Below are 14455 nucleotides of genomic sequence, written 5' to 3'. Positions count from 1 at the left end.
TTATGAATTATTAAAGAACCACAGAGACCTGTTTATGCTCAGACACAGGAACCATTCAACAGCCTTCGCACGTAAAAACATTTAGTCTGACAACCTCTGGGAGCCCCGTTACGCATATATTTCCACATTTGTGAAGACCCCTCATGCTGAACCCAAACTAATGTCCCGCTGTTAATGTAGGGGAGCCAATCAGAAAAATGATGGCTTTAATAGGAAGCACTAAAACAAATCGCTTCAGACAGAAGATATGAACAGAAGGGCTGCACGAAGGCCCAATATAAGATTAAAAAGGATTATTTTGCAATTTCAATCACACAAATCCAGTCTAGCAGAGTTCAGGGTAAAAACGAGGTGGACATGAGTGTAGCGGTTTCCTATGCACAGAGTTAGACATACAAGCACATAAACACACCCATGCAGGACTTCCCGCCTCTTTTAAGGCCGGTGAAAGGAATGAGTCAACACACACCTGAGTGAGAAACAAGACAGGAGTAGAAATTACTGGAAACACTGAAAGCAGGAGAGCCGGAGGAAAGAAAGGAGCAGGTTTCCCTCCTTCACGCTTGCTCACAGTGACCTCAGCCAAACTCAAACACTTTTATCTTCCATGTTCCTTCACGTTATCTTAGCTCAAGAACTTTGAATCACTAGTGCAGCTCTGATTTGTACACAGATCTGTGTTGTTTCCCACTAAAAAAGACTCACAGAAATCTACAGTAATGGTCTCTGTATTCTGATCTTCAGATTTATGCGCTGCAGTTAAATAAACACTCTCAGACAAAGCTTTAGTCCAACCGCTTGCTAGCTGCTTTAACTCGTGTTTGCTAAAGCTATTTTGTTAAGTTAATATCAATAACTTTTAATCTCTTGACGCGTGATGAATAACCCAGGTAAGGAAATCCAAGGAGGTTGATTCAGTTCACCTGAACACAAATTTCAGTGGGAGAAACACTTCATCCCTCATCCAAGCAACTTTCAGCCTGAGCCTGGAGAAGTGACTTCAGACTTTAATGAAGATGTAGTTTTAGACTTTAATTAAATTTAAATTGGCGAGTCAAAATATTTCACCCACACACAGATGTTATGAAGTCTTAATTAAAGTTTTTGTCCAAACACCAATACCATAAAACAAGCCTCCAGTAAAAGTATTTTCTTTGAGTGAAATGGACCTGAAAATAAAATAAATGAATAAATAAACAAACACAAAGGCTGATAAAAAAAAACATTTGGGGCATTCTGAAAGAGAAAAGCTACCGCATAAAGTGGAAAATCATCCATTAAGTTACAAAATAATTGTAAACAGATGAAAACTGAACACAGAAAAATAAATTACAATTAAATTAAAGATTTTTTACAAAGAGCAGCAAATGACTACAAGTGAAACAATCTGATTATAAGGACACAGCGCATTCACAGAATTACCAAAAAGAAACAAACAAACAACCGAAAAAAAACCCCACACACTACATCACTATCATAACCCACGCATACACACCTGTGCATCCACACACCTCAACACTATGTCAGGAATGTGATCTCATCTGTTTACTAGCAAGGCTGCAGAAACAGAAAAAAAATCATCAGCATGTTGGTTAATTTTTTATTTATTAATTTTTTTGCTCGACAATTCACGTTTGGGGCGCTGTCGTGAATATTTTTGGAACTTTTATGGCTCCACGGCTCAAAAGCAAAGTCAAAACAAGCCGACATCGGTGCTTGTGATTGGCTGCAGGGACACCGTTTGTTGTATGTTGTGTTTGTGTGCAGCCATGACGTTCTTCCTCCTTTCTTTTCTTCTCTTATCTGAACCGTCTATTTTCTGCTCTCTGATAACTATCGGCAGGTAGCGTCTTTCCAGGAGGGCTCGGGTCTGAAAGGAAGCCGAGACAGACTGTCTCTGTCTTTAACACACACACACACAGAGAGAGAGAGGGTGTGTCTGCAGGTTGAATACACCGGTTGTTAAGGAACTTTCTCAACACTCCATAAAACCTGTTAATGTGTGTCCACAGGTAGTCTGGTCGCACAGACAGACACACACAGAGCGCCTCTGTTTAGCTTTATTTTAGCAGAATGCTCCTTTACTCTTGAGCAGACTAACGCCGTTATGGCTGATTGGCTTTTACTGCCGCTCACAAAAACACCAGCACATTTCATTCACTCATTCATTCATAAAGATAAATATGTAGTCGTGTAGGCTGCGTGTGAGCGTGCTTCAACACACCGGGCTGTTCATTAGTCAGGCGGAGGCCTCTGCATGCGCCCACATACAGAACATTAACATAAACAGAAATCGCTGTATGTGTTTCTTTATGATTGCAAATGTGATTTTACTTAAAGCTGCTTATTTCCAGCTTTAAATGTTTTTAATACTTGGGCTCTATTAGAGCAGCTTTGTATGATTCATATTTCAAAATAATCCTTTTTCATCTTATAATGAGCCTTGATTTTAGTCCCTCAGCTCATCCACTGTCTGAAAGAAGCAGTTTTACTGCCATTTGTTCACTTGTTAGGACAACTTATTCTGATTGGCTCCTTCTCACAAACAAGAGGTTTGAACAGCAGCTGGGTGTGGCTTCTGTGCTTCGATAGCTAGAGGTGTGTGTAGAGCTAGAAGTGGGTGTGCAAGTGACTCACTTTTGGAGCCTCAAGTGGACATTAGAGGAACTGCGAGTTTTGGGACTTCCACATTTGGCTGTATTTTTTGGTCTCGGAGGTTCCTGATCATTAGAGTATTCGGAAGCCTTTTGGTTCACAGGGTTACATTTAAAGAGATGCTTAATAGGAACATCTACTGCAACAAACAAGTTAAAGCAGATTGGAATCTGAAGATATGAATGAGTTAAAAAGGTTTTTACTTAATACAAAAGTTCAACTTTAAGAATAGTACATTTTTAGAACAGTTTTTTACTTTCATGAATCTCCATATTATCAAACAGTAAGGTCTCTCCCCTGTAACATTAGCTGCTGGATCACCATTAGCTCTTGGCACAGACATGGAGCACCATATGCTGTCGTATTATGTTATCACATCAGCACCATCCTAAGGATCTCTGGAGGGTCACTACATGTTTAGCGCAACATGACACTGACCATCAGTGGAGATCAAGTCTGGAGCATGAAAAAGAAAAAGCTGTTAATGAAAATTACTTGATAAGTTTATTAGTTTGGTAACTTTTGGTTTGTTTTTTCTTGTTTAAAGAAAATTGCAACAAAACACAAAACCATCAGTTCATAACAATCATTGTCACCTTTACATATCTTTCCTCGAACACCTGCTCTCCTCGGCTCGGTTTTTAGGGTTTTCCATTACGTGGTAGTACCTGGTACCAGGTACTTTTTTTGGGCAGGCTTCCAAGCAAGCTGAGTCAAGCCAAAACTGTGACATCAACACAACACATGACAAAAATTTGCCAGGGAGTAACATCACTAGATGAGTCATGAGAGCTACACGCAAACCAACAGTGCGGTCTAATGTCGAGAAACAGACGCTTACCACCAGTTTAGCAGTCAGTGTACAATCGCCCTGATCTCCTCGATTGTTGTGTTTGTGTTTATGTTGCACAAAAATGATGTAACGGGACTTTTGCGTTGCTATAGCACCAGCTCGTACAGCTCATACATTGAGTTGGTACTCAATTGTGATGGCAAACTTGAACTAAACCGAGTAGTCTTGTAGACGCTCGAGGAAAAGAGGAATTACTGCTGTGTTGTTGCTGTGCGTGCCGTCACTGATGTTGTCGTTGTTGTTGTGACTGTACTGTACATGAATGAATCTGCATGTGTGTAAGATTCCTATTGAAAGTGAAGAAGGTTTTCAGATGAAGAGATAGTTGCACAATGATATAGTTTTAGTCTTGCTTGTTTGTTCCAGAGGGTGTGCTGACACTGCACCTCAGCCTACAGACTCACACAGCAAACATTATGTTTTCTTTTTAATTGACTCTTTCCTCTCCACACTGAGAGAAAACCCACGGAACAGCACCCACCGCCTCACCAGTTCAATCATTTCTACCCTTTATTATTGTAATTATCTAATACACCATCAAAGAAAAATGTTCCACTCAGAGTAACAGCAAGAAAAGCAGCATATTTACAGGTGGAATCATTTATTTAGAAAGCACTGATGACCGAGGTCCAGAGGCTGTTTTCACTGCCACACAGATTCGAAATCGAAAGAAAGTTGACTGAAAGCAGCAGACAGACAACAGTGTGTCCTATGTTTTGATTTCCTTCACGGAATACACACCCAACCACACACACACACACACACACACACACACGCACGCACGCACACACACACGACTTTGCAATGAAGATGAGATGATGATGACAATGGGAGTAGGTATTGTTGTGCTTTAACAATAAGTAAACATCCAGCACTGATTAGCATGCTGACAGTATAAACATACACAGGAACTACAAACTGTGTTTGTTGTCTGACTGAAGGCCAGAGCTTTTATTTTGAAATTGCCAAGTTTCCTGTGCACTCTGACTCAATGTTTCTGTCAAATACCGGAAACAAAGTTATTATGGAATTTATAACAAAAACAACAATGATATTATTATCATCATTGTTGTTTTATACTACTACTACTACTATTACTACTAATATTAATAATAATAATAATAATAATAATAATTACATTTAAAATAGTTAAAAAGGGTGAAATATTTTACAAATAAATTCAAAATTAATTATATCTAGAAATTAGACTTAAGAAATTAAATACTGTTTTTTATATCTGTATATATTTTTATATGTTTTATTGCAAAATATATACAAAATTATGTTTATTTCATGGATAATAGAACAAAAAGAAACAAATTTAAAGAGATTTATGAAAAGTTTTAATGTTTTTGCTGCAAAAAAAAAAGATTTATGTTCTGATTGAAGATATTTTGCATATACAATGTAAAATTATGCCAATCTGCCTTTAAACCTGCTTGTTTTTACAAAAATAAAGTTACATCTTGTACATTTCTATAACAATAAGTTCCTAAAAAAAATTATTTTATTTTATGTTTTTTAAAGCACATCTTATTTTTCTAAATAGGGGAGGGGTTTTCTAAATGTTTGAGATGAAAGTATTTTTAATATAAACAAAAAACATGTTTTACCGTTATTTTTTTTCTTTTTGTTTAAATATTTTATTTAATTTGTATTTCATTGCTGTCTTATAACTGGAGAGCACTTTAGCACTGTGGTGTTTGCTCTGCTCTATAAATAGAGTTGAATTGGATTTGATTGGATTGATTAACCCTTTAAGACCTACCATAGAATCAAGTCCGCCAGAGCTTATATTATATTTTTACATGCTGTGGAGCCATTTTTGGGAGCATTTCAAGTTGCTATACATCAATACAACCATTATAGCCCAGATTTTAATAATATGTATCCATTAAGTGCATAGTAATTACATAAATTGCAAAAAAGTGCAATAAACTACAAAAAAATTGAAAATCGTTTTTGATTTTTTAACATATATTTGTAGTTAGAGAAATTTAAGAGGCTTATCCCTCAAAACTGTAAATACAAAAAAGTTGCACAAAATAGTTTCCCACCACAGGAAATTTATTTTGAGTGTCTTCATAGTTTTATTTTTGAAATACACCAATTTTTATATACTGCAGGAAAAACGAAAATAAATATTATAGTGCAAATTTGCAAAAAAGCAGCACATGCATCAAAATAAACTATTTCCAGCAGTGCAATATGAGTCTTAAGCACCACAGAAACGACACAGAAAGTCATAAAGTCAAAGATAAGTTTTAAAAAGACCAGTATAGGCCCTGAGGCCCTGATCGCAAAAAAGACTACATTTCTGCGAAAATGACGTCACTTCCGGTTTCGGGCAGGTAATGGCGGAAATGCAAAAGTTCGCGCTGACGTCTATTCCAACGTAGGAAGTGTTATGAACAGCTGATCGGATCGGTAAAGCGTGTTTCTGGAATATTATGTTTTTGTTCCTGCAAGCGGTTTTTATGCAGTTTTTGCAAAGCTTTATGTGGAAGGAAACCGTGACCTAGGACAAGCTGATGGCATAAGATGTAAGTACAACTCCTCCGGTTTCATATGCAAAAAAATTTTTTGCGCTAGCTTATGTGGTTGCAGTGCTACTGGGATTTAAAAATAGTTACGCAAAACAGAGCGTGCCCGCTCCGATCGGCTCTAAAGGTTTAATAAAGATTTAATAACTGCAGGGTTTTTGGGGCAATAAAGTGCATGAAGTCAAGAATTTAAGGAAAATGTTGACTTACTCTGAAATATTTTGAAGATAAATTGTAATACTTTATGAACTTCCCAGAAACTCTTTCAGGATCTTTGACTTTTTCTGGACCTTGAAGTACAGCAAACTGTTGATACTGTAAATTTAAAGTACCGGATCAAAACTTTTCCAAAAGATCTTTAAGGCAGACGCTTGAATATTTTCTGAGTTGTTTTTTTTCTGGAGGAGAAAGAGAGGCACATATGAAGAACAAGGCGAACAGAAGGATGAAAGAAAAGACGAATACATTATCCATGTTGTGTGTTTTTCCCTCTCGATGTTGTGGTGGACGAAGCTTTGTGTGTGTGTTGTCTATTTTCCGTCTCCTCAGGCTCAAACTGATGGATATCAGACGATTATTCAAATGTCGGCGGGCTGCAGAAAGACAAACTCTGGAGAAAAAAAAGAAAAGGGAACTGTGTAGTTTGGAGGCGTAGTGTGACAGCGAGGCCTCTCTCAGTTTTTGTCTTTTTTTGCTCTTTCTTTTTGCCTTTCTTTCAGTCTTTCGGGGGTGGGTCAGCGGGGGGCCCCCCGAGGCGAGAGAACATCAGGAGGTTTATTCCCCGGTCGGTTCAATCAGTCTGTGTCGTCTCCTCCAAAAGGAAAAGATACCTCAAGATAAACAGCAGCTCTGTCAGATCTGTGTTTGTGTGTCCACGAAGGTAACCTGAGGCGCAGATGATCGCCTAAAACGAGCTGCTCAGTCAGTGAAATAAGAACAAATGTTTATGAATCTAGACATCAAGAGTTTATCTGTCTAAGACATTAGTTCTGGTCCCCTGTGTAGCAAAAATGCTCAGAGCTTTAGAAACAGTACAAAAGTCTGAAGGTGTGACGATCCGTGTTTTTAACGTAGTAGCAGAGATAAGAGAGAGCAACAACGTGAAGCTGCAGCAATGAGGAAAGCTGCAATCACAGCTTCAAGAATGTGTTTGCTTCTTCTTACCAAAGATGCAAACAGCAGTCAGGACCAGGCTGTACCTGTAATCAAATCTCTCACCACGGGATAAAAACAGGATGTTTTCCAAATCATTTGAAGCTATAAGCATTTAAAAATAGTAAATGTTCGTAATAACAAAGATTCAGACAAGTTCCTGTGCAAATAGACAAAGCTGCAAGTTAAATGTTGGTGGTCCTTGGGTCCTCAGGCAGCGCTGCATTAAAAACAGACCTGATTCTGTGGTGGGTACTCCTGCATGGGCTCAGGAACACTTCTGAAAACCATCATCATCATCGAACACAGTTCATCTCTGCATCCCAAATTAAACATGAAAAGGTACTACAAGCCTCATTCATCCAACACTTTACTCCATCCCTTAAGCTTTTCCTATCATGCACACAGTAACACTCAGATTCATACATCAGAAGCAGTTGCTTAAGGACAATTCAACATGTGGACTGAATGTGCCAAATATCAAGCAACCAACCTTCCAGTTACGACATAATCCAATCTACCTCCTGAGCCACAGCCTCCTACAAGTTTAAAATAGGATACAGAAATGTCACCAACCGCCTTTCCTGGGAAAAAAACTGATTTAAGATGGCAAAGTGGAAAACCGTCCTGTAGTCTGGCCAAAAAACCGGAGATTCTTTTAGGACATCTAAGAAAAGCGCAACAATCACACCACAGTTCAAATCCAGCATTCATGTTGGTAATACCACTAATGCTGAGTGATCTACAGTTTCTTGGACCAACATATGCTGTCATCCATTTTATTTTTTTATTATTTCAGCAACATAATCCCATCAGATAGTTCAACACAAGTTACAGGGAGGCATTTAGTCCAGGTGGGATGCTCAGTCTGTGAAGGCACCATTAATAGTGAAAGATGTGCAAAGTTTGGTGGAACATAAACCGCTAAATAAACCTTTGTCTTCTCCGAAAAGCAAGACTGTAAAAATATATTCTACTTGTTTTAGACAACGGGTAAAGAACCAGCTGCCTGCAGTCCAGACATGTCACCCACTGAAAACATTTAGAAGATTAAAGAGCTGAAAAATCTGACAATCAGGTCCTGAGCTGTCAAGCAGTTAACACTAAGTTTTCAGGACTACAGGAATCAAAATGAGCTCACATTTTCAATATACAGTGTAATCTCATCCTTTCATTACCATTTTTTTAGTGTCCAAAGTTTTTCTAAAAGCGAGATAAAGGAACCACATTCATTGTGCCTGCATTTAGCAATTTAACGCAGCCTTTTAAAACAGCTTCAGTAATATCAGTGTAGCTTACTTGCTGGGATGTTTTGACCTCAGATTTTAAGATCTAGGAGTAGAAATGTCCAAGCACTGATGAACATTTTTATTGTGGCCTCACGGTTGTGGAGTTTAAATCAATTATCTCTGATAGCTTAAGGCTATTTCAGTATCACTTTCTATTGTCTGCCTGACCTCTCCCATACCCCCACAGGAAGACAGGTAGTCCATTTACCTGTCTGTCACGTCCTCTTTTAACTAACTGTGTGAGTGTGCAGTGGACCGTGGCATCCACAAGGACCATCTGATGACAGCTGAGCTCAAACCAATGGAGCTCCCTCACACTAAGACTCCACTAGTGCAGACGTGCAAACACTCAGGACTGTAAACGGGCTACCTACCTTCCTGTGATGTCACGTGAAAGGTCAGGAAGTTCACTCTTGCTAAACATCTGCATTACCTGGAAATTCATTTAATTTTAGAGCTGTTAGTGTAGGAAAGTGCAGACATGATTTATATGCTCAGGGCTCGGGATGTCCAATATGGCTGCCAGAAGGGGCGTGGCTACAGAAACCTTCATATATACATCAGTCCATTCATCACATTGAGGCTAAATGCATTCCTGTGTTGCTGCTGTCAGTCACACGTAGAATAGAGACTTCCAGGCCCATTCAGACTTCAGGCAGCTCTGCTTAGGCATGCAGCAAGTGTATGCACACACACACACACACACACACACACACACACACACACACACACACACACACAAAGGCATTGACAGATGGCAGTATTCAGACTGACGGCGGTCAAACAGACAGACAGACTGAAGGAGATTGTAAAGCGACTCTGAAATCAGTTGCTTTCCTCAGAAGGTCCCTTAAAGTTCTCACAACAAACCAGGAGGCACAAAATCACAACAGGACATTCGAGCTGATATTTTAATTGATTGTTTCTGGTTTCAAAAAAGTGACATAACAAGTCCTGATCATAGACAACAACAAACTCATCAACTGTTTGTCATCAACAGTTTTCATCTGTTTGAATCAAAACTTTTGCTTTCAAGATCTGTTGAATCAAATTGATAACAAAAAGCTGAGTATAGTTGTTTCTCTTTGATGGTGTTCTACGGCTTCTTGTATACCAGGGGTGCCCAATCCCAGTCCTCGAGATCTACTATCCTGCAGCTTTTAGATGCATCCCTACTCCAACACAGCTGAATCAAATGGTGTGATTACCTCTTCAGCATGCCATCAAGTTTGGCAAAGGCCTGATAACAAGGCATTCAGTTGATTCAGGTGTGTCAGAAGAAGGATGCGTCTAAAAGCTGCAGGACGGTAGCTCTCGAGGACTGGGATTGGGCACCCCTGTTGTATACTATAAGCACGTGCTCAGGAGGACTGAATTTAAGACAAACCCAACTTATGAGAAGCGCTTCAATTCACCCAGAGGACAAAAAAGGTTTTCGTAAATAAAAATGAATTTTTAAAACCTTTTTTGGAAATAAATGCAATTGGTCAACCTATTATTCTTTAATTTGTCTTAAAGTGAAGCTGATTTTGTCCTTATATTGCTAACATTCTGCTGACATATGCTAATTGGCCATTGAATTGGCCAAGTATTTAAATTGGGGCATGTTCTCTTCATACCAGTTACTATTAATAAACTGAGCGTAGCGTTAGTTCAGGTCAAGTCAAGCCACAAACACCATCAGTCTTAAGCCTTTTACATATTCACATCTTCATATCCAGTCGGTGAATCTTATACCGTGGGCATATTTAGGCTGCTTTAGACCACCTACAGTTGCGGCACATCTGCAAGCCACTTTGCAAACCACTTCCATCTGGCTCCTCCTTTTCATGCTGTTCCGAATTAATCAATGTCATTGATGTGGTTGCACTGCTGCTCTCCCCACGGCTGACTTTCAGACAGAAGGTATTTTCTGTTGATCCTTGTTTGATATGTGGAAAAAAATTTAAAGTGGCCTAATGTCCCCAATTTTCTAGGTTACAAATATCAAAAACAGAATAGACATGGACACATTTGTTTAACGCCAGAAAAAAGGACTATATCGCAAATGTATTATAATTTGAAGGTTTCATTTGAAGATATTACATTAATGCATATTCTTTTCAAAGAACCATAGTAAGTGAGCAGCTGACTTTAAACTGTTTGGACAGGTGTGGACTATTCCTTTGTAATTTCTTCATCAATTAAGCAGTTTTGATTTCCAGCATTTACATTTAGTAATAATAAAAATAATGACTCATGTTTAGTTTTAGGTTTTTAGAGCAGGTCCCTTCTGTGGATGCAGGGTTTTGTTGGGGTTTTTTTGCACCAAAACAAAAATGTAAAAATTTATCTGGTTAGTCTCCAAAACAAAGAAAGACACAGGAACTCCTTGATGTTTTGTTGGATTCGATTCCTGATTGGAGCTTTAATAAAGACACAAAGACTCTTTGATTGGCAGTCGCTGTGTGAGTGGGTTTGTGTGTGTCCATCTGCCTGTCGTGGACGAACTGTAAGGAAAGTGCTTTCACTGTGAAGCACACACACACACACACACACACACACACACACACACACACACACACACACACACACACACACACACACACGGCTGTTCTGAATAGGGGAAGGTTTTCTTTAATGAGAGTGAAATTTAAATCCTGGACATTGTGCTGCTTTGCAGCTACAGCCAAGACGAGCAGGTTTTCCTTCCACACACACACAAAGTACAATGACGTAATGCTTTTGCAGAAGCTGAAACAAGTCTTGTATCGAGGCCGATGACCTGCTGTGAGGTGAAATGGATTTGAATTCATTTAAGTGTCTTGCTTTAACAGTAGTTTACACTCAAGTAGAAACACTAAAACTTCGCAAATACTGTTGTTACATGGCCACAGAAATCTGTAGAACTTCTTTAAGCAGCCATAAAACGTCTTCCCGGAGGACACCAGAAGCCTCAAAAAAACCTGTGGAACCTCTTTCAAAAGTCCAGAATAACTTTCTAAGACTCACTGAAGCTGAAAAGAAGTCCTCAAGGATCAAACATCAAACTTTTTGTATACATTCACTTTTGGGGTGTATTCTTCAAAGACTTTCCCAGTCGTCTACATTTAAAATTCCACTGAGTCCATTTTTCGGGCTGTTTAGCTTTTATTATGATGCGATCCAATAAGCTGTCATAGCACCCAAGCTTCCATTAATCTTTAAGGACCCCTTTCAGGTGTTCCTGAAAGTTTAGCGTTTCTGTAAAACTAAATGAAATGTCTCTAAGCACACCTGAAAACTCCCTCCTCAAAAACAATGAAACAGCTTGAATTGTTCCAGGAGCCTCTTTAGAGATCACTGAATGTGACGAAACGTCCTTAAACATCAAACCTCTTTATTTACCTTCATGTGCACCCTAGGATCCACAACCAAAACTTCCTGAAGAACGCCTGGAGCTTCTGCAAAACTCTTTCACCAGCTGCACCTCTTGAGAAATCCCTCTAACCTTCTCAAAACCTCCAGGAAACTCTACATTTGTGGGCTAAACTCAAGGATCTGTTAATCCTCTATCAGAAGACACCAAATTGTCTTCTGATGTTTCAACACCCTTGAAACATTGTCAGTCCACACATTCCTGTTTGCCTGTAGAGGAATAAATTAAAAGTCCTTTAAAGAATCTTCAATGTCTCTAAATGTATGTTAGAATTCTACAATCCTAAAGCTTCAGAGAAACTATCAAAACATCTACAAGAATTCCCTGATATCCCTGATGTACTTGAGAAGTCTCTTTTAAGGATCACAGAAGCAAAGAAAAAACTCCAATACATTCCTAGGTATTGCCAAGGGATAACTTCCTGATAAACGAGGTAATCTTCTTCAAAGGTCTTGAAACCTTATTAAAACTGTTCTTATACTCTTCAAAGTTGATAATCTGTCGATCATCCAATTATTTTTTCCAGTCAGCACAACCATTTAGAAAACTTTAAGAACTCCTTCAACAGGTTCCTGAAACAATTAAAAATCTCTTAAATGCCTTTAAAGAATGAAACCTGAAATATCAGAGCTCCTTTAAAACTGCTGAAACCTCTCCAAATTTGTCTAAACGTAGAAAGAATAGAATCACTTGAAAAACTCCAGGAGCTTCTTCAATGAGTCTTGGCTGAAAACGGTTTCCGAAATAACACCTGTCCTGATGTTGGCACTCTTACCCTGCAGTCTGTGCAATGTACCTGGTTATAGATTCAGCTAAGACATGAACTTTTAAGTGTTAAGGCCGGACTCATAAAATCCGTGTAATATTTCAAGCATAAAAAATATTTTTTGGACTCACCTATTCTTAACACTTAGAGTCCCCCGAGAGCAGCCATTTGGCAGCTGTTCACAACACCGCCGTAATTTTGATGGACGAATTTGCGGCATTTATTATTTTTGGAACCTCAGACATACACATAGACACTGCTCAGGTCAGTAGGCTCTCTGAAATGATTTCTATGCCTTCTCTTACGTGGTCCGAACCCTGCTAACGAGAGTTCATACTGCCCCACCAACATCCTGAAATGTGCACAAAAGCAGCTGTGCAACACAGATTCAACTCCTGGGTCAAACCATAAAACTGACCCTACCTCTGCCTTCTCCTGAGAATTAGATGAACCCAGAATCTCAGTTTCTTCCTTTTCTTGTTTAGAAACATCAGGACCAGCTCTTCATCGCTTGGTGTCCACTTCATTTTTTTCACAGTGTGTGTTTTTTGAGGGTGAATTTTCTGTAAAAAATGCAACAAGTTCAGATCTGAAAAATTCTGAATGTCGTGTCCCTGTTTGTCCTCGGTGTGTAATGGCTTTTACTCAAATTTTAATTCTTTAAGTTATATAAAAAATAATCCTACTGCAGCAGTTAGTGAAGAGAGCAATGGTGTTTTTGTATCAGGCTGTGAACGTGTTTTCTCTCCTCTAACGTTGGACATTGTAATATGGGAATCTATGGGGACTGACCCACTGTTGGAGACTGCCTCAAGTGGGCATTCGGGGAACTGCAGCTTCATTTGTGCTGTGGTTGAATTTGGGAACTTATTTTTGTCTCCAGGTGTAAATTCAGTGATGCACTCTGGGTCTCTGCAGATTAAATGTTTTTCCTTAAACATCATGAACCACAGCACCTGACATGCACCCGAAAAACAGGCACAGAGGACAGGTGTTCCGTTTCTCACCACTACATAACATCACCCGTGCGCGCGCAGGCACGCTCACACACACACACACACACACACACACACACACACACACACACACACACACACACAACACTTACTTTGTGCAGACTTTGGATCAACAGGTTACCTTAAAGAAAACGAAAACCTTCGCTGCTGACTTACAGGTAAGATGTGAAGACGCTCAGGTTGCTCGGTATTTCCCGGAGGCCCAGGTCCGAACAGTCCACCCAGTGCAGCAGCCCGTCCACCTCACACCGGCAGCGGCCAGGGCAGCTGGTCCGCCCCGCTCTCCCGACCTCGTCCCCGGAGCTGTTCAACCCAGCTGCAGCTCTCTGCACCGCGGGCACGGCGGAGCTCCGCATCTCCAGCTCAGCCCCGGCGCTCCTGAAGCCCACCGAGAGCAGCGCAAAGGCGGCTAGGACAGGCACAAACCCTAGCATGTCCTGCGTGGTCTGTCTCCGCAGGGTGAAAGTTTCAGTCAGAAGTGATGTGGAAATATAAAGTTGCAGCCTGGGATCCGGATCACGTTGTGGTGGTTTTTGGTCCCTACTCACCAGAAGCAAACTGGAAACCGCTCAGTTTTAACTTCCTCTGATCCGGATGTAAAGTGGAGCACAAAGAGGATTTGAAGAGTGGAATAAAAGTGCAGGTTGTCTGAAGTTTGGTCGCTTTCCAGGCTGAACGCGTGGAGCTGCACAGCAAGAGTGTGCGTGTGTGTGTCCCTCCACTCACTCTACAGGAGTGTGTAAACCGTGGTTCACTTTATATAGGCGGTGTGTCTCTGCTTCTG

General features: G+C 39.9%; 1 protein-coding gene across 2 annotated transcripts in view; it reads right to left on the bottom strand.

Moving 5' to 3' along the window:
- Positions 1-14455, bottom strand: part of LOC113008852 (leucine-rich repeat-containing G-protein coupled receptor 5) — a 52563-nt gene extending 38108 nt beyond the window's left edge. For both annotated transcript variants that reach the window (XM_026146686.1, XM_026146687.1), the window contains exon 1: positions 13828-14455. In XM_026146686.1, coding sequence (XP_026002471.1) covers positions 13828-14105 — 278 coding nt within the window. In that variant the 5' untranslated portion in view covers positions 14106-14455. The remainder of the gene's footprint in view (positions 1-13827) is intronic.

The sequence above is a fragment of the Astatotilapia calliptera genome, chromosome 17 (assembly GCF_900246225.1).
Source record: "Astatotilapia calliptera chromosome 17, fAstCal1.2, whole genome shotgun sequence".
In the NCBI taxonomy this organism is placed as follows: domain Eukaryota; kingdom Metazoa; phylum Chordata; class Actinopteri; order Cichliformes; family Cichlidae; genus Astatotilapia; species Astatotilapia calliptera.
This window is presented reverse-complemented; position numbering and strand designations above follow the sequence as displayed.